Source organism: Planococcus citri, chromosome 4 (assembly GCF_950023065.1).
Source record: "Planococcus citri chromosome 4, ihPlaCitr1.1, whole genome shotgun sequence".
Classification (NCBI taxonomy): domain Eukaryota; kingdom Metazoa; phylum Arthropoda; class Insecta; order Hemiptera; family Pseudococcidae; genus Planococcus; species Planococcus citri.
The window spans coordinates 10164225-10185386 of NC_088680.1; the positions used below are offsets into that span (position 1 = coordinate 10164225).

The following is a 21162-nucleotide window of genomic DNA, read 5'->3' on the forward strand; positions in this document are numbered from 1 at the left end:
ATTTTACATACCTACCTAATTGACTTTTTGGAGATTTATTATTTTGTTTTAAAATTATGTACTGATTCAGTCAAAATGATGGAAATCAGTTCTGAAACTAGTATCAATTCTCCGAACCAAACTTCACCATTTTTGGCCATTTTGGAGCTTTCGAAACGATGGTCAATTTCTCCAAAATTTTAAAATTTCTACAGAAGATGTAAAAATTAATTCGGACAGCTGAAAATGGAGTTGAGTAGGTATTGCTATTATCGACCTGCTTAAAGGAATAAGTCACATTTAATTGGCATATTTAGATAGGTACATATTGGAGTGAATCGCGAAAAAAACAATTGTGAACGAATTTCGACCAAATTCAGTAAAGACCTTCGTTTTGAGTTGAAGGTCACTCAGAATAAATTTCGGATCTAAAGATACTCCTAGAGGAGAAATATGATCCACAAAGAAGATAATTATATTATCGAAAAAATTGTAGTTTTTTTGCTCTAGCTCCTACCCAACCTGTTTCGGGAAAAATGGACCAGTTCCAAAAGAAAGTATAGGTACATACTTGAAATTTTACGTCGAGCTATCATCACCATAAAAATCCAAGATCACCGCAACTTTTTTGTGCTTATAAAGGAAAAATCCTGAAATTTTCATAAACTGCTCTATCTTTGTCTGTAGAATCAACCTTTCAAATCCAAATTTCACTATTTCCAGCCACTCTGAAGCCTCCAGCACGATTTTCGATTTGTTCAAAATTTCTCCAGAAGGCGTAGAAATCAATGTTTGAAGGCTAAAAATTGATTTGTGATGAGTTTATCAGCATTTGAGAAAACTTCATAATGAACTACACTTCTAGAAAAATAATGGTGAGAAAGCACTCTCAAAATGACCACCTGGAAATCGACTCACATTAGGATTCACGCTCTTTAAACAGGCCGAGCATGAGCCACAACTTGATTTTTAGCAGCTTGAATACCTAATTGATTTTCGTGCCTTCTAGAGAAATCAAAAATCACACCGGAGGCTCCAACTTATTCGGAAACGATGAAATTAGGTTCAGCAGTTTCAGGGGTGACCTCCATCATTATTACTGAAGATATACGCGTAGGTACCTATGTAATTTTTAAAAAGCATTATTCGCTAAAAATATGTAGGTAGTTCAATTTGATTTTCAAAAATTTTCCAAAAATCAAAAAATAAATTTGGGCAACTGAAATTTTAGTTTTGAGAGGGTTTCAGACCATCCTCATTCATAAGATCGTGGTCCCGCTCAAATCAAGAGCAGAAATTTGCTCATCACACTTTCAGTCTCAATCAGGGGAAGTTTGTCAATATAAGTACGAGGGAGAAATCCCAATAATTCACACAAAAAACTTTTAACCGATCAAAATTAGGTCGAAAGAGCATAAATATTTCAGGTATCAAAGTGCATTTTTCGATATCTACATTTCAGGCGAGTTTTTAAAAATCAAAATTTGGGTCAAAAATTAGAAAAAAATCAAATTATACCAAATGTACATATTTTAGAATTTATATTGGATATTTAACTTTTCAACCCTCAATTCGAATAAAATTCCTACTCTAATTGTGGTCTTATGACATCACAGGGATTGAACTGTGGAAATACTCAGTTCCAATCAGGTGTGCAGATTTCCTCGATCATATCAGTTCCATGTTTCTGTGCAGGGCAATTCATAATTTTGCTGCGTTCAACGATTTATTCTTCAAATATTACGAGTAGTTCATACCAGTATGACGTAGTTAATTGATAATAAATATGAGAACCAATTTATAAATATTCCATAAAGTGATGCCTTTTTTTTCTTTTCTAAAAATTATGATAATTTATCGTATTTGTAGAACCGCTGCCTGGCTTGCCATTATTGATCATTACTCAGTATTACGAGTACCTATTTTATCACGCTCGGTACTAAATTGATAAGATCCGCTAATAATTATACAATTTGAATCTCGATGATATGACGTAACTGTGAATCAGTTTTCCCAGCTATATAAAAAAGAGTACCGGTACATATCTGGCTCCATAAAACGAGCAGTTTGTGTATCATATTCGACGTAATTTTCTACAAATTAATCATGACTCAATTGTACAGTTTTTTTTTATCTTTCTAAATTTCAAAAATAGTCAGATAGGTAGTTACGTTCGCAGACATCGAGCAACATTCAATCATTTCCTGCTTGTTTATTGTGTGATCGATGACAATTTCTATCAGAATATTCGCAATATAATTTTTTCACTGTGACAAACATTTCGCGTACTAATGGTTGAAGTTTTCGGAGTTGAAAATGAAAAATTTATCCACATTCCTTTTGCAAATAATATGTTCGGTGTGTTTTCTAACACAATGGACGTTAGCTCAACAAAACGTATCTAACGAGATTTGCGCTTCGAAGGCAAGATGTAACGAATGTATTCAAATTTATGGATGTGGATGGTGTTCAGATCCGGTAAGTGGTAACTATTTTTCTGCAATTCAGCAACTAGGTACTTACATTATATACCTATATAAATGTATACCTATTTATGATAATTTGCTATCGTGATTCCGCTGATCAGAATTTCAAGGATAAACGATGTTCGAAAAGTGGCGAATCTTCCAAGTGCTCAGACAACTACTTTATAAATCCGAAAATTGAAACAACTGGTAATGAATCGGATGCTTTAACCGAGGTGATCAAACGTGATGATTCGGTCTCAGATTCATCCAGTCAAAAAAAAATTGTTCAAGTAATGCCGCAGATTTTAAAAGTGAATCTCCGACCAAGTGAGAATATTTTTCATAAAGATCTATGATTAGGTACATAGACTACGAGTAGAATAATGATTTACTAATACCATATAATGTTATTCAGACGAAGGAAATCCGTATAAGTTTAAGATCTGGTACAAGCGAGTGAAAGATTATCCAATAGACTTGTACTACCTAATGGACTTATCCCAATCTATGAAAGTTCAAAGAGATAAATTATCAGCATTGGGAGAGGAGCTGGCAAGTACTATGAAGAAAATATCCAGCAACTTTAGTTTGGGATTTGGTAGTTTTGTAGACAAAGTGGAGATGCCCTACGTTAACATTTTGCCTGAAAAGTAAGTAATCCTAGATTTTGTTTCTTAAATGTGGGTCTCTATTTGAATAATAGGTACGTTCTTTTTAGCCAAATTTTTGTAAAAAATGATGGCTATTGCGGTAGGCCCAACTTTGGATAAAAAGGTCGGGGATGAAAAATTTTGATAGTTCTCGACGTTTTGAGCTCAAACTAGACGATTCCCGGTGTGTCAGTTTTTATATATATATATTTATATATAGCCGCATACAGGTAAACTCATAACGTTTTGTATAAACAGCAATCTCAAGACCCCTCTGTAACTTCGTTGCTAAGCATACGCTCGACGCGTCACCCCATAGGCCTGATAGTACTCGATGTTAGGCCGCGTTATATTCGTTAACTTGATTTTTGGGTGACCTGTGGAAAAGTATTTCATTGCCAAAAAATCAATTTTTCAGAAAAGCCTTTTTTTTAAAGTCTTATACGTCTCTGTTTTTCGCAAATACCTTTTTAACAAAGCATCCTACAGAAAAATAACCAGCTCTGAGCAGAAAGGAAATTTAATTCTCTACAATTTCCTTCATTGCATTTTTTTCCTAGGATGCATATTTTTCCCATTAAATTAATGTTTAGATTGAAAAACACGAAAATTTGGACCTGTATAATCAACTCAAAATTAAAATTCAGCAGTCAAAAATTTATTTTAGACGATTTTTGACCACGCCATGTGAAAGAGGACATCTTCAACCACCAAAATCACCAAAAAGAACGTAAAACACGTAAAAAATGATTCTTGGCAATAAAAACCTTTTCCTCATATCCTCATACCTAAGAATTAGGCTATGTACTCATTTGAAAATTCAGTCAAAAGTGAAATTGTATAAACAGCAATCTCACGTCCCTGCTCAAACTTTGCCAGTAGACTTCCCACACCTTGTAGATTCATATGGCACCTCATCGAAAAGTCACGTCCTAAAAAGGTTACGAGTTTGTCAAAACGTTATGAGTTTGCTGGTTAATCAAGAAAAAAGTTACGAGTTTACCCCCTAGAATATTTATATATTTATTTATATAGAAGTTTCACCGAAACTTGAATTTTTTACTTTTTAAATCAAGAGACGTTCTAATGAATGAAATGGGATAAAACTTGGACAATAGGGTTCTTTTGGGAGCTAGAGTTGACCCCTGCAGTGGGGAGGGTCAAAGTTCAAAATTACAGAAAGGTCATTTTTTTGGAGGGGCATAATATGGCCCCAAATGAACGAAAAAGGTCCAAAATCATACCATAGGTCAATACCTCCATTGTGATCAACATATCCAAATTTCAGCTTCCTAGGTCATCCCCACCCCATTTTAAGTGAGAAAAACCACATTTTACCCCTATTTTTGACCCCCTCACCCCTAAAATTGACCTTAGGAGTCCAAATTTTCAGCATACAATGAGAGGGTGCCCCTTGCGTGCTTTTTGCAGGTTTCAACCTTCCAACCCCATTTGACCCCTCTCCAGGATCAAAAAAGTGGATTTTTGCGTGTTTTTTGATGTTTAGTCAAGCCTACAGCCCCTCCAAATTGACCTAGAGGGTCCAAATTTTCACAGTACATTGGGAGGATGTACCCGAAGTGCCTTTTGCAGATCGTCGGCTAAGTGCGGAAGGGTGCCTCGTGCAACTCGTTACTTGATACCTGTGTAAAACTGCCTTTCCACACTGAGCGCCATCTATCAGTCCAAGTTCAAATCTAAAGGTATCTTTGGTGATGGGAAGGGTGTCTTGAGGTAACATAACTTTTGGTTTGAACATTTGGACTGATAGATGGTGCTCAGAGTGGAAAGGCAGTTTTACACAGGTATCAAGTAACAAGTTGCACGAGGCACCCTTCCGCACTTAGCGGACGAGATTTCAACCTTCCAACCCCATTTGACCTCTCTTCAGGGTCAAAAAGGTGGATTTTTTCATCCATTTAACGTGTTTTTTTGAAAATTTCAACATTTAGTCAAGCCTACAGCCCCTCCAAATTAACCTAGAGGGTCCAAATTTTCACAGTACAATGGGAGGATGTACCCGAAGTGCCTTTTGCATGTTTAAACCTTCCAACCCCATTTTTACAGAAAGGTCATTTTTTTGGAGGGGCATAATATGACCCCAAAAAGATGAAAAGAGTCCAAAATTATACCATTGGTCAGTACTCTCATTGTGATCAACATATCCAAATTTCAGTTTCCTAGGTCATCCCCACTCTGATTAAGGCGGGAAAAACCACATTTGACCCCTATTTTTGACCCCCTCACCCCTAAAATTGACCTTAGGAGTCCAAATTTTCAGCATACAATGAAAGGGTGCCCCTTGAGTCCTTTTTGCAGGTTTCAACCTTCCAACCCCATTCCAACCCCATTTGACCCCTCTCCAGGGTCAAAAAAGTGGATTTTTGCGTGTTTTTTGATGTTTAGCCAAGCCTACAGCCCCTCCAAATTGACCTAGAGGGTCCAAATTTTCACAGTACATTGGGAGGATGTACCCGAAGTGCCTTTTGCAGGTTTCAACCTTCCAACCTCATTAGACCCCTCTCCAGGGTCAAAAAAGTGGAGTTTTTCATCAATTATACGGGTTTTTTGAAAATTTTGACGTTTAGCCAAGCCTATACAGCCCCTCCAAATTGACCAAGAGGGTCCAAATTTTCACAGTGCATTGGGAGAATGTACCGGAAGTGCCTTTTGCCGGTTCAAACCTTCCAACCCCATTTGACCTGTTTCAGGGTCAAGACAGGTTTGTTACCACATTTTTTGAAGGAGGAAGAAGAGAGTTGGGCGAAGCCCAAGGGAGGCGCAGGGGGGACGGAGTCCCTCCGCGAATATAAGAAGGAAACAGTGGAAGGAGAGAGTTGGGCGAAGCCCAAGGGGGGTTTAGGGGGGACGAACACAGGCGAAGCACAGGAGCGAAGCGAGGGTGCGAGTAGTTCAACTGAAGCATAGAACATGAAAAAAAAGACGTTTGCTGGAGGTAATTGGGCGAAGCCCAAGGGGGGCAGGGGGGACAAAGTCCCCCCAACACAGGCGAAGCACAGGAGCGAAGCGAGGGTGCGAGTAGTTTAAGCGAAGCGCAGAACATGAAAAAAAACATGCGTAGGAGGTAGTTGGGCGAAGCTCTTGGGGGGCAGGGGGGAAAAGTCCCCCCCCCCCAACACAGGCGAACCACAGGAGCGAAGCGAGGGTGCGAGTAGTTCAAGAGCCCTCAATACTTCTGGCACAAAAATTTGGCTCTTACGTAGCGGCAGACTGCTACGACTTTTTTACATTGCAGGTTAAAGACACCTTGTGAAGATTGTACTGCTCCTTTTGGTTTCCAGCATGTGATGAGTCTTAATCAAAACACGAGTCAATTCTCCGTAAGTTTCAAGCCATTATGTACCTATACTGGCTATACTTAGTTATAATAACCTGAGCTGAGGTATCATTTTCGATATTTTTTGGAAAAGTGTCAAAAAATTTCTATTTGAACTTATTTTTAGCTCTTTCGAAGAATTCACACAATACTTACTGTAGCATAGGTCAAGTTAATTGCCTGAATTTATTTGGGTATACTAACCTAACTACATATTTTTCTATGATCTTGGGCTTAAGTGATGAGAGTGGGGAAAAGTTGAACTTACGGACGTTAGGTAAGTCCTACCTAACGTAGTAGGTATCAATAGTAATTTGATGGTTAAGAAAGAACGTTCGATTTGTTGTGCTACGCGATCGCGTTATAATTAATCCTTTTCTTTTTCTCTTTTTATATTTTTTGAATAATGTTTCGAGTATGAATAAAATGCCTTAATTTCGAGTGTTAATTGTGTTTGAATTTTCGATAATGATTTCGCGTTTATTACGATTGAATCGAGTCTAATTATGGAAGAGTAAACCTGTGTCACGTAAGCCAGTAATGGCGGTGCTTAGGCACACGCCTAGATAATGGTGTGAATTTAGGGCAAATTCTTCTTAGATAGGGCTACTATATAGTCATGGAAATTGACTCCGTCTTAGTTTAATAAATCAAAATTGTCAAGGTAATGTCAGGTTTAGAAACTAATAATTAAATATATCAGGTATGATATTTTATTAGCTCTTAGAAATTTAGATAATCGAGTAAACGATTCAATTTCATAATGTGTCTAACATAGTAATTATTCCTCGAATAATATTTAATGATCGAATAAATATCTATCATCTAAAAGAGGTTACGATCTCACCTTATGCTTTTGGAACTTTGATAGGTATTTACCTATTTGTAAATAGTCCCATTTTCTAACCCTTTTCGAATGTAGGAAATAAATTACTCTCATGTGTAGACATTTTAATTATCTGAAGTATAGGCAGGTTCCTATATGTCACTTTCCTGTAAAAATACCCACTTATCCTATCTAGTTATACCAGTCTAATTCCTTACCTACCTATTTGGACACGCCAAGCTTTCCCCAAAAATGAATTCCTTCTGAAAAATATTTAATCCTATACGACATTACTTACCTACCTACTTATAAACCTATCCAATTTATTTGCTCATCACGTTTCAATCGATAATTTTTCATGAATTCAGGATAAAGTAAAGTCAGCCAACTTATCTGGCAATTTGGATGGTCCGGAAGGTGGTTTCGACGCAATCATGCAAGCTATCGTCTGTCATAAGCAAATTGGTTGGAGAGATCATGCTCGTAAATTGTTGGTCTTTTCTACAGATGACTCATTCCATTATGCTGGCGATGGAAAAGTATAAAATGTTTACAAAATCGAGGTACCTAATGGTTTTACTTTAGATAGGTATACGTTTTAATTTTGTTTTGGTTCGTGTGTTTCTTAGCTCGGAGGTGTAACAAAACCTAACGATGGGTGTTGTCATCTGAATGAAAATGGCCAATATACACATTCTTCGATTCTGGATTATCCTTCTGTGTCGCATGTACGGTGTGAAATTAATTTTTCCGCAATATTTTGGGTACCTTATTTAATTGTGTGATGTTTCAGATCAATTCAAAATTGAAAGAAAATTCGATAAATTTGATATTCGCTGTAACACAGAAACAAATTGAACTTTATAAAGAGTTGACAAATTTCATAGAGGGCTCTTCTGCAGGTGAATTATCATCAGACTCTTCAAACGTGGTCGAATTGGTGAAAAATGAATACGATGTGAGTTGTAAAATTCACTCATACCTACCTACTTCATCTCTTGTGCAGATGCTTCTGCCAACCATTCGATTATTTCTCATTGTGATTTTAATTTTTGCAGAAAATCACATCGAAAGTTGAACTGCAAGCAGAAGGTTTAGGAAGTGATTTCAGAATTAGATATTTCACGAAGTGCAAAAATTACCCAGATTTGATAGAGACGAATAAATGCGAAGGTTTCAAAGTTGATGATACGATCGAGTTCGATGTTGAATTAGAACTACTTCGTTGTCCATATAACCTTAATACGAATGAAAATGTTCACAAATTCGATATTCGTCTGGAAGTCGATAAGCTAACCGTTGAAGTGCAGCTGATGTGTGATTGTAATAATTGTTCAAATCCTGGTCATCCGGTGAGCTGAGTACCCACAGATTTTACCTCGTTTATTTTTCAAACATGTTAGATACATACCAACTCATTAGTCATTGCTGTGTTACATTTCTAGTCGTATAAAGAAAATTCACCCAAGTGTTCTGGTAAAGGAACGTTGAAATGCGGCGTTTGCGAATGCTATCCTGGATTTTCTGGTGAAAACTGTGGCTGTGGAGATTCAGATGTGGATAAAATCGACAAATGCTCTCCGAAAAACAGCACTCGAATTTGTTCGGATCGAGGTTCATGCAAATGTAATAAATGCGAATGCCGATCTGATAAAGAAGATGAGGTGAGTAATTATGATAAGATGTGTCTCTCTGGGAGGAGGGGGGATGACTAGATCTTAGATCTATCAGACCTGATTCGATCCAATAAGAGACCTGATTGGATCTGAATAGACACTGATCTGATCCAGACGTTTCCTGGACACAATTAGATCTGTACAGAGCTGATCAAATCGAATCAGGGGAGATAAGATGTAATCTGGTCACATCTGATCAAATTTAATTGGATCTGATCAAATCCAATCATTTTCCCCTGGGCCTTTACATAATTTTTATTTTTCAAATTGACGTCACATTTGTATGTACCTAGAATCAAAATTTTGTGATAGGTACCTAGTTGAAAAAAAAGATACCACCGGAAATTATCCGCAAATGGTTCATTTTCTTCAAATTTTTTATAAAAAAGTTTGAAAATTGCTCTTGGAACGGTTTTAGTTGTTTTAAAAACTTGAAAGAAAATCAATTTAGAACATGCAAGATTGAAGGCCATGGAGGCTCCAAAAGTTGATTAAATATATCATAGTTTAGAGGTCATGACCTCATGAGAGCTTCAAATACAAACCTAAAGATTTGTTATTTTGATTTTTTATGATTTGAAGGTCATGCAAACTCTGAAAATCAATTTTAAATTTTGTAATTCAGAGGGTCTGGCCTCTTGAGGACGTCTACGTGCCTGTCTGGCTTCCCAAGGTCGTCTGTCTACTTGTCCATCCTCTCAAGTTCATTGAAGCTGTCCAATTGTCCATCCACCTTCTCAAGGTCGTACTTCTGCTTGTCTGGCCACTTAAGGTCAGTGATTCATCTGTCTGACATCCCAAGGTCGTCAGTTAGTATCTCGTTCTGTCTTGCCGCTTAAGGCAATTGACTCGCGACTCGTCTGTTTGGCCTTTCAATGTTGTCTGTTTTCCTGTTGAGCCTCTCGAGGTCACTGACCTACCTGTTTGGCCTCTCATGGTCGTTTGTCTGCCTGTCTGACCTTTCCAGGTTGTCTGCATGACTGCTTAGATTCTCGGGGGTCATCTGTTTGGCTGTCTGTCCTCTTAAGGTCATTGACCCGTCTGTCTGTCTGTCTGTCTGTCTGTCTGTCTGTCTGTCTGTCTGTCTGTCTGTCTGTCTGTCCTCTTAAGGTCATTGACACATCTGTCTGGCTTCTCAAAGTGAACCTGTCTCTGGCCTCTCAATGTGGTCTGACTGCCTTTGGCGTCTCTCCGGGTCACTAACCTACCTGTCCAGATTCCTAAGGTCACATATTCACTTGGCTGACCTCTCAAGGTCATTGACCCGGCAGTATAACTTTTAAAATTTGTTGCCTGTCTTGTCTCTTAAGGTCATTGTCCCATCTGGCTGGCTTCACAAGGTCATCTGTTTGCCTGTCAAGCCTCTCGAGGTCACTGACCTACCTCTCAAGATTCACTAGGTCATCTGTCCATCTGTGTGGTGTCCAGAGGTCATTGATCGGTCATTATGACTTCCAAAAGTCGTCTGGCTGCCTGTTTGGCTTCCTAAGGTCATTGAACCGGCCGTCTGGCTTCTCATAACATTTCTGTCTGGCTTCTAAAGGTCAATGACCCGTCCGTCTGGCTTCTCATCATCCCTCTGTCAGGCTTCCAAAGGTTAATGACCTATCTATACAACTTTCCGAGGTCACCTGTCTGCCTGTCTGACCACTCAGGGTCGTCCGTCTGCTTGTCATGCCTCTCGAGGTCACTGACCTACCTACCTATCCAGATTCTCAAGGTTGTATGTCCACATGTGTGGCCTCTGAAGGTTATTAATAGGTTTGTTCACCCTCCTAAGGTCATTAACCTGTCTGACTGCCCTCCCAAGGTCACTGACCTGTCTTGCTGCTCTCCCAGGACATTGACCTGTCTGTCTGCCCTTTCAAGGTCATTGACACCTGAGCACAAGTTGGTATAAAAGCGACTTTCCTATCCAGATTCAAAAAGGTTGTACATATGTCCACATGTGTGGCCTCTGAAGGTCATTGATCAGGTTGTCCACCCTCCGAAGGTCATTGACCTGTCTATCTGCTCTCTCAAGGTCATTGACCCGTGAGCATAAGTTGGTACAAAAGCATTTTATGTGCTCTTCACTTTTCTTTTCCATTTTTCTATTTTTTTTGTTTTTTTCATTTACTTTTAACAGCTTTATTTGTTACCTACCTACTTAATTTTTAGAATCATGTTCATCATTTCAGCCTATCTTCGGCGAGTTCTGCCAATGTAGCAATTTCAATTGCCCTCGTTATGGTGGTAAATTGTGTTCTGGATTTGGACAATGTAACTGCGGTAGTTGCAAGTGTAACACTGGTTGGATTAAGGACGATTGCTCTTGCCATAACAGCACTTCAAATTGTATTCCACAGAATGGAAATGAAGCAGATAGTTGTTCTGGTCACGGGAAGTGTGTTTGTAATAAATGCGAGTGCGAGCAAGCTGGAGGATACTGGGGAGCGTATTGTCAGAAATGTCCCGTAAGTAGAAATACATCTCTTAACCTAATTGATTAGGTACCTATTGCCTATTTTAAAAGATGGAAGAATGATCTCTGAAATCTGATCTTTGTAATTTTTTTTCAGACGTGTAATAATAGATGTAACGACTTGAAAAGTTGTGTTCAATGCAGAGTACATCAATCTGGCTCTCTCACGAAGGAACAGTGTGACTCCAAGTGTTCCTATAATATCACTATTATAGAAGGGTTGTCAGGTACAAAAACAACTTTGATCCACTACTCGGTCTGGTTCAGCTTAAGTACCTAATTTTTTTTGTTTTTTGTTTTGTGCAGTCGACCACAACGTTGATTATGTCTGTTCATTTGACGACGATCAAGGCTGTACATTTAGTTTCATTTACGAAGCAATAGGGAGTCGAGTTAATATTATTGCTGAGAAAAATAAAAAATGTCCTCCTGAAGCTCATATGCCTGGTATGTACCTATCCACCAATTATTACTGATTAGTTTCATGAATCAAGTCCTGGCGCAAATGATTGGATCTGATCAAATCTGAACAAACTAATTGTATCAGAGAGAAATAAGGTTAACCCGATCTGATCTGATCAATCAGATTTGAACCGATCTACTAATCAGGTAAAATTGGATCCCTGGAATGTCCTGATTTGACCGCATCCAATCATTTTTCGCTGGGGACTTGTTGTCTTGAATTGGTGATAAATAATCGAGTTTGTTTTGCGCAGTCGTATTTTTCTCCTTGATATTGGGCATTGTGCTGTTCGGTTTGGCGCTTTTATTGTTATGGAAATTCGTCACCGTGATACAAGATCGTAGAGAATTCGCGAAATTCGAAAAAGAAAAAGAGAAGGCGAAATGGGATGCGGTAAGTTATTTGCTATCGACTTGAGAAAATTTTCATCAATTGACCAGTAGGTATGTTTTATTATATCATCGATATTATGATTTCAGGGGCATAATCCCATTTACAAGCAACCAACATCTACGTTCAAAAATCCTACCTATTGTGGATCGTCAAAACTTGATTAAGCATGTTCCTTTATTATAATTTTAAATTTCAATGGTGTGAGTTTATAATCATTTTTAACTCATCGTGAAGATGTATTCCAATCCTTTTGATTTTCTCATTTCTATTATCTACCTGTTTTAGTATTACCTATTTAATTTTATCATTTTTATATTGATTCTCACTTTTTATTTAAAAAAAATAAGTATATATTTTTTTCAAATTTAAAATCTGGAACTTGTTAGATATTAAAATGTTCCAATATTACAGCATAATTATGGACTTCGCACACAGTCCGGCATATGACAATAGGAGTAATTGTACCCCCTCCCCCCTCCAACCATCCGAAACAACTTTTTTCTTAAAGGGACATCCGGTGAACATATTTTTAAGAATTGCTATAATGTACTTTTGATGAATTTTTGAAAATAAAACGAAGGAAAAATATGAGAAAAAATAAAAAATTTTACCAAACTGACCTAGAAAGCTGAAATTTGGAATATACCCCATTTTCAAGTTTCCCAATCGACTAAAAACGATTTTAAACCGTTTTGAGCAATTCTGGAGCCTCCAGCAGATTTTTGAAACTTGAAATTTCCTCTAAACTTCATCAAATAAAGTCGAAAATCCAAAATTCACGCTGCACTCCGACTTAAACACGTTCTCAAGTCAACTGTTGGTAGGGTAAAGTCATTTGTCAGCCTCCACCAACTTTTAGAAAATGTTTGGAGCCCCCAGTAGATTTTTGAAACTTGAAATTTCTGCTAAATGTCATCAAATGGATTTATAAAGCCAGAATTCACTCTGCAAACTAATTTCAATTTGCTATGAATTCGACTGCAGATGGATTTCAAGTCGTTTTGGAGCCTCTAGTGACTTTTTGGAAACTACTGGAGTCTCCAGTAGATTTTTGAAACTTCGGATCGAAATTGAATTTCATCATTCGAGCTCAAACGTAGATGGAAGGGTAATTTTTGTATGAAATCGACGAACAAAAATTCCTTCCAAACTGGAATACATCGACTTTGAAAAAAATATCAGGCACTTTATCGGCCATTAAGGTCCAAAAAGTAGCTGGGAAGCTTCAAAATGACTTGAAATCCAACTGCAGTGGACGTTTGCAGAGTAAATGTCAGATCTCCAACTCCATTAATTGATGAAATATGAGGAAAATTCAAGTTTCAGAAACCTGCTGGAGGCTCCAGAACTGCTCGAAACGATTTGAAACTGTTTCCAATCGATTTTCCGGGTCAAAAATAGGGTATATCCCAAATTTTAGCATCCTATATCAATTTGGTAAAATTTTGATTTTTTTGCCCATTTTTGATTACCTAAGTTCGATTTTTAAAAATTCACCAAAAATCAAAAAAGGCATTTCAGCACTTGAAATTCTGACTGGTGATTTTTAAAAATCAAAGGGCAAAAAATAGGGAAAAATCAAAATTTCATCAAACTGACCCAGGAGCACTTTATTTTTGTCCTTCCAAATGGATTTCAAACGGTTTTTGAACATTTCTGGAACATCCAGCATAGGTATTTTTGAATGTTAAAATTTCCACATCTCATCACACCTCCAGGAGCACCCCCCCCCCCCTCGGTTACACGATGACTGTATTGAACTTCCTTTATCTATCCTATTCGACCCTAGATGTATTAGAATTTCAATCCATTCATTCTGTTGGAAATTCGTCCAAAAAAATGAGAAAAACTAAAACCTCCGAACAACATTTAGAAACGCCATAAAATAAGCTGAAAACGGACATATTGCTCGATGGAGCTCGGAGATCAGCGTTGTAATACATCGAATGGAAAAATACCCTACGTGATGGTAACCTATTATTGAGGTAAATTCATCCGTAAAATATGCTGACAACGTGTAAACTTGTATATTTACTCTTTATGTAAGCTCGCTAGGTACTTTGTTCTAGATGAAGTTATCATTATTTTATGTGGTAAAACTAAAATGTAAACCCCCAGTGTACTGGATGGGATACGTATTGCACTGGTTTATGATCTACTTCCGCACTTTTACGCTGTACTAGAGTAATATGGTTGCACTCTAGAATCATCGCGAGAGCTGCTATACTAAAAGGAGTAAGAAACGTATATGAGTTTTTTTTTTTTTTTTTTGGTGTACACGACGACGATACTTACTGATGAGTTCACCTTGAATGTAGTTCATCTCGGTTCAGTGGCCTCTCAACATTTCGAGGAAATACGACGTAAAGCAAAACGACATTTTTTTATTACCTTTGTACCTTTTTAGGAATTTTTTCCCCTCGTTTGTTTGTCGCCAGATCATTATTACCTATTTGAAAACATATTCGAAATACGTTGAAAAGGCTGAAAAACCGCGAGTTTTTCGCTTTTCCTTTTACTGTACGAATTTTCGTTTCGTAACCCTTTGTTGTAAGTGATGCACGATGTCGTAAAGTGGGTCAAATTGGCGAATAACCTGGCCCGAAATTCATTGTGTGCTCGTACAGTAGCTGGAAAAAGGCAGTTTTTCAAATATCGGCTATTGAAGTTGTGTAAGTGGTGCACTCACACGGGCGTATTTGGACTTCAAAGCGATTACTGTGGTGGTTGTTGTGTCGCAGGAAGGAGCTATAGAAGGTGGGGATTTGTTGTTGGGAAGAATGCAAAAGAAAATAAATGTTCTTTTTTTTGACGATGAGTTTGTGAATTTTTTTTTTGGTAAGTTGTGCACGCTGTGTTTGAAAAATTACATTGGGTTGCAAACTGGTTTGGAAAATTTACGAATAATTTTTCATTTATTGATTCATTTTTTCAAAGTGATAGAAACAAATTGTTTGAGTCGACCAATTGATTATTTTCAATTTGTAAAAAAATTGAAATATTTATCAATTAATTTTAATTACTTTACCTATCTGACATTTCTAATTTTTTTCTTTTCAATTTAAAACCAGCTTGAAAGTTAATCCAAATAACTATCAACGAAACCAATTTTTTCCGAACTATACTTACCTACTCTACTCACATCACATCGGTGGTTCCCAAAATTAAATCAATCGTTTGACTATTTCGTAACATGATCCAAATACGAAAAAAATTCGCGAAGGAAACCTAGTATAAAGATGAAATTCCTCAATTACAAATGTGGTATTCAATACACGTACGCTTTAATAAATACCACATACACCTAAAGTACCTACGTATTGTCTTACTTAACATAGGTTTCCTGGTTTTTGAACCGAGTTAATTCGCGCGACGATTATTGTCTGCGTTCGGTGTCCGCGGATTTTACGGTGTACGATTTCGACCGCTTCGTTACTTTCGTGTCAATGGGCCATAACCAAGAGTAATAGGAAAAAGATCACTTTTACATAAAACACGTCTAATTATACGCAGACTGTTGACCACATTGCGAAAAAAACTACCAAGGTGTAATTTCTGGTAGGTACTCGGTACCATGATGTAATTTTAATTCCAAATGATACGCTTTGGCATTAGTATGGTGTGTTTGGTGTGCGATTTTAGACGTGAACTCGAATTTGCTCTGATGATGGCATCTGCCGAAATGTTCCGGGATATGTATTTACGAATTTTTTCAGTGTCGTGAATTTTTTTCTGGCCTATAAATTGGTGAAATGTGTCGCGAAAGGAGTTTTTGCAATATGTAGGTATGTATTGTAGTTGAATGATTAATATTGGAATTTATTCTACTCGGAAAAAACGTTCAATGAAGGATTGACTGTTGTTAAAAAGAACGAACTTTCATTCTTGACTTCTTGGTGCCATGAAATAATTATAAAATTCATTTGTTTTATGGATAGATTAGATTGTTAGATTGTTCCTTTGAGAATTTTTAAACTTTGAGATGTCTATCTTTGTGTATCAACCGAAATTCTGGCACGAAACCCAAGTGTATTCAAAACATTTTTTCAATTCAATTTTTTTCAGATTTTCAGTTTTTTTTTTGGTTTTAAATTATGTACATACTTTTTAACGTTTTTTTTTTCGGGGGAGAAGGAGGGATTTTCCGATCATTTTTTCGCTCTTTTTTTATTTTTTGAGGTTCTTCTCTTATTTTTATTGTTTTTTGCTTAATCAAGTCTTTGACATGTTTTTTCCCCAAAATTTTGAATTCTTTAATAAGGTAGGTAGTCTTTTTATTTCTATTCATTTTTCATTACCTAAGACGAGTTTTTTCAATAATTTCCTAAATTTTGGAAAAAATATTTACAACATTGTTTTTTAATCCTTTTGAAACTGAAATAAAAAATCAGCATTTTGAGAAAAATTTGTGCTTTTTTAAAATTACTAAATTAATATATTTTCTTCTTTGGTTTTTCAACATTCAAATAAAATTATTATTTTGTAAAAAAAAATAATAGATAATTAAAAAAATAGGAATTATTTTGTTTATTTAATTTGTTAAGCTTTTCTTTTCAGAACATTTTTCTAATTTTAGTTTGTTGTTTTTCAATTTTACATGCCTAATTATTATCACTTTTTAGCCTTAGAATCTTTTTTTTCAGCCATTAACATTCTACATACGCGTAAACCTTTATTATTTTGCTAATAAACATTCACGTTTGGATTTTAAAATTTTATACTATGTTGCTTTCTTAAGTTTTCAATATGGTTTGTTAGTTTGTTTTTTTTGGCTGTATTTTCCAAAAATCTCATTTCATACTCGTTCAAAAAGCATCGATTTTACTCGACATTTCAATTTCTGTCTAATCACATTTTGAAACCGGTTTATATGGTTCACATTTAGCAACCGGTTTTTAACAATCACCCAAAAATTGAAGATATTAGTGAAAAAAGCTTGAAACAAAAGTTGTAAAGCGTAAAAAATTGAACCATTTTTGCTAATCAGATTTTGAAACTGGTTCATTAATTTGCAACCAGTTTTTGGCAATGACCTAAAAATTTGAGATAGTGAAAAAAACTTGAAACAAAAGTTGTAAAGCGTAAAAAATTGAACCATTTTTGCTAATCAGATTTTGAAACTGGTTCATTAATTTGCAACCAGTTTTTGGCAATGACCTAAAAATTTGAGATAGTGAAAAAAACTTGAAACAAAAGTTGTAGAGCGTCAAAAATCGGATTCTTTCGCAAATCGGATTTTGAAACCAGTTCATTAATTTTCAACCAATCGTCAAAAATTGCCCAAGAATTGGTGACAGAGAAAAAACTTGCAACAAAAGTTGTAGAGCGTGAAAATTTACACAATTTTTACTGATCGAATTTTGAAACCGGTTCACTAATTTGCAACCAGTTATCTCAAATTGCCTAAAAGTTGGAGATAGAGACAGAAGATTGAAACAAAAGTTGTCGAGCGTGAAAAATTGATCTATTTTTGCTAATCGGATTTTGAAACCGGTTTACTAATTTGCAACCAGTTGTCAAAAATTGCCTAAAAATTGGAGATAGAGAAAAAAAACTCAAAACAAAAGTTGTGGAGCGTGAAAAATTGGACTATTTTTACAAATCGGATTTCGAAACCGGTTCACTAATTTGCAACCAGTTATCTCAAATTGCCTAAAAATTGGAGATGGAGAAAAAAACTCGAATCAAAAGTTGTAGAGCTTGAAAAATTGGACTTTTTTTGCAAATCGGATTTTGAAACCGGTTCACTAATTTGCAACCAGTTATCTCAAATTGCCTAAAAATTGGAGATGGAGAAAAAAACTCGAATCAAAAGTTGTAGAGCTTGAAAAATTGATCTATTTTTGTTGATCATATTTTGAAACCAGTTCATTAATTTGCAACCAGTTATCAAAAATTACTTGGTTGCAAATTAATAAACTGGTTTCAAAATGTGATCAGCGAAAATAGTTCAACTTTTCACGCTCTTGGTACAACTTTTGTTTCAAGCTTTCTTCTCCATTTCCAATTCTTAGGCAATTGTCAAAAACTGGTTGCTAAATGTGAACCGTTGAACCGGTTTCAAAATGTGGTTGGACAGAATTGTGTAGCCTAATTTTTCACCCCCTCGCTACAACTTTTATTTCGAGCTTTTTTCTCTATTTCCAATTTTTAAGTAATTTTTGATAACTGGTTGCAATTTAATGAACCGGTTTCAAAAAAACATTGCGCCTATAAAAACCGGATCCAATCTTTTGACAAAACCGATGTTTACTATTTGTGGAAGCCATGAGCATGGGCCTGAAATTTGGCAACGTCGCTTTTAAAAGCCCTTATTTTTTTGCAAGTTAACGCCGCTTCATTCATCTCGCTAGCTCTTTCCACTTGGAAATTAAAGCTACCGGGTACTACTTTCTTGACACACTGTAGATATTATTATATTTTTTCGAATTTAACTTCAAGTTCTTTTTTTTAAGTTGTCAGATCTTTTTCCAATTTTATACATTATTTATTTTTTATTTTTTTGGTACTTTGATGAAAAAAAATGTTTGAATTTTATGCCCATTTCAACGAAATTTCATCATTTTGTTGAATAAAATCAATTCTGTCAAATTTTCAACTTTATTGAGTTTTTTTTTTGATTTTCCAAATTTTGTACCTTATTTAAAAAAATATAAAAAAATTTATAAAAATAAAAAATGCTAAAAAAGGTACAAAGTATAAAAAAGTTATAATAAATTGCTCTCAAATTTGAGCTTTCAGGAAATTTTCTCAATGCAAATCCTCAAAAATGTTGATCTATGAACAGAGATTACATCTCATTTTTTCTTTTCCTTCCTTTGAGTTGAATTGTTTGGTTTTTGAAATGCAAAGAAACCCTCTCCCCTCTCACCATTTTTCTTCAATGAAAAAATGTTTTCAAAATCATTTCCCATTCGCCTTTCGATTTCAACGCTTTAAAAATTAAAATTCTACTTATAATATTTGTTCCAGGAAACTGAAACTTGCCCAAAATCATAACCCACAATTGGCAAAATATGGAGGAAAACTTGAAAATGCTGGCATTAATTTTCATCTTACTGACTAGTACTCCAGTTTCGGTGATTACGCAACAGGACATGCTGAGCATCATCGTTTACAACCCTTTAAGCGGTGGAGTATTCCCGGTCACTTCATCTTTGGTTTACTCACACAGTCACGAAGAAGCGATCCTGTTCGACGCTCAGTTCAGTACTAAAGATGGTCAAAACCTAGAAGTGCTCATCAAAAGAAGCGGTAAACGTCTAAAACGAATCATCATCACTTGCGGCGACCCGGACTTCTATTTCGGTCTGGAACCTGTGAGGAAAGCTTACCCACACGTCGAAGTTGTATCATCACCTAAGGTGGCAACTCGTATTCGAGATACCAAAGACGCCAAACTCATGTTATGGGCTCCTATGTTGAAAGACGGTGCACCGAGTGAACTGTACGTGCCAAATATCACTCTAAAAACCACATTCACAATCGGTGGTCAACCGCTGGAGTTACGTAGTCGTGATAATTACGCGGCCTATATTTGGATACCGCGAAGTAGAGTGATTTTAGGAGGCACTGGGATCGGCTGGGGGTTCCATGTTTTCACAGCTGATACCCAGACCCCGGAAATTCGCGCGTCTTGGCGTCAAGTGCTGCAGGAAATGCTCGATCTCAAGCCAGAGGTGGTGATTCCGGGGCATTATGTGGGTGACAGGCCACCCGGCGATGAAGCTATCAAATTTACATTGCAGTATTTGGAGATTTTCGAAGAAGTACTCGAGGCGAATGATTATAAAAATTCGACGGCTGTGATCGTTACGATGAAGGCTTTGTATCCGGGTCTTGGATTGGAAGGCTCGTTGGAGCTTAGTGCCAAAGTCAATACGGGTGAAATGAAGTTTTGAAAATTGGTGAAATTAAACGTGAATGATACTCGGGCCGAGGTAAATGAAAATCGATAATTTCTGAGCAGATTAATGCGACGAACGAAGTATCTAATGATGAGATAAAAGAGACAAGTGTTGATAACAGCTCTCTGCGCGACAGTTGAATAGAATTTTAGTGTTTTGAAAATTTGTCAAAATAATTTTTATTTAGTAAAACGAGTGTTTTTCGATTTGAGAATAATTTTTTTCTGAAATGTTTACTGGCCTATCTTTGGATTCGATATCGCTTTTTTTCGTCATAGTCAAAATTGAAGCCCGCGGAGAGGTGATCTAAGTTCAAAATTTCTAAAAATATATAATTGGTATTTGTAGGTTTTCAAAGACACATCCTGTGATTCTAAAGTTTATTTGACTTCAAAAACAAAATTTCCATAGTCTCACAAAAAAGGGCTCAAGCTTAAAATTCCAAAAAATGAGGTCAATGTTGGTTGGGGGGAGGGCAAACGGAATTCAGAATTGGAATCCGCTCCCTCGAAGATCTACATTTCGATTACCCTCATCTTGTATTTTTCAAAATTTTGCTTCTCAAGCTTTAGGGTCAGATAGATCTCTGAATTGAAATAATCAGTGCGATCGAAAAATTCTTCCAAGAGCCCCGAGGGGGGGGGCATGGCTCAGAATTTAGAAAAATAATAAATTGCATTAAACTACAGATTTTTGAAGGCACTGTTTCTGATTCAGTGCTCGATTTGGCATCAAAATTAAGCTTCCAAGAGCACTACAAGAAGATTTGTGGTCCAAATCCCAATAAATATTGAAGAATGCATCAAATCAAAGGTATTGAAATAATTCTGGAACCTTGTTTGTTCTCCAAATCGAAAATGATGGAAGGGAATAGCTAAATTTTGATTTTGGGCCATACTTTCAAATTTCAGAATAAAAATCAGCAGCTTTGAAATGCATTTTTCAAAATTTTGGTTCCCAAGCCATTTTTTAGGCGACTCAATCAACTCATTTAGGTAA

At 36.4% G+C, this 21162-nt stretch overlaps 2 protein-coding genes across 2 annotated transcripts; both read left to right on the forward strand.

The window, feature by feature from the left end:
- The first annotated feature begins 2021 nt into the window (after positions 1–2021).
- LOC135843000 (integrin beta-PS-like) lies at positions 2022–14511 on the forward strand. Its single transcript, XM_065360717.1, has 14 exons — positions 2022–2457; positions 2567–2774; positions 2863–3097; positions 6354–6438; positions 7629–7799; positions 7890–7988; positions 8054–8218; positions 8319–8612; positions 8706–8924; positions 11117–11392; positions 11498–11627; positions 11707–11847; positions 12117–12256; positions 12343–14511. Exons 1-14 carry the CDS (start codon positions 2296–2298, stop codon positions 12418–12420), a joined length of 2403 nt encoding a protein of 800 aa, XP_065216789.1. The 5' UTR covers positions 2022–2295; the 3' UTR covers positions 12421–14511.
- Positions 14512–15389: 878 nt separating this feature from the next.
- On the forward strand, positions 15390–21162 carry LOC135845066 (uncharacterized). The gene is made up of 2 exons (XM_065363530.1): positions 15390–16041; positions 19229–21162. The coding sequence occupies exon 2, from the start codon at positions 19273–19275 to the stop codon at positions 20155–20157; it is 885 nt and encodes a 294-aa protein (XP_065219602.1). The 5' UTR covers positions 15390–16041; positions 19229–19272; the 3' UTR covers positions 20158–21162.

Excerpts from the sequence above, each read along its gene's own strand:
- LOC135843000 (XM_065360717.1), top strand. The coding sequence starts at position 2,296 with ATGAAAAATTTATCCACATTCCTTTTGCAAATAATATGTTCGGTGTGT. Across the intron at positions 8,925-11,116 it reads GATCTGATAAAGAAGATGAG|CCTATCTTCGGCGAGTTCTG; the intron begins GTGAGTAATTAT and ends TCATCATTTCAG. Across the intron at positions 11,393-11,497 it reads CGTATTGTCAGAAATGTCCC|ACGTGTAATAATAGATGTAA; the intron begins GTAAGTAGAAAT and ends ATTTTTTTTCAG.
- LOC135845066 (XM_065363530.1), top strand. The coding sequence starts at position 19,273 with ATGGAGGAAAACTTGAAAATGCTGGCATTAATTTTCATCTTACTGACT.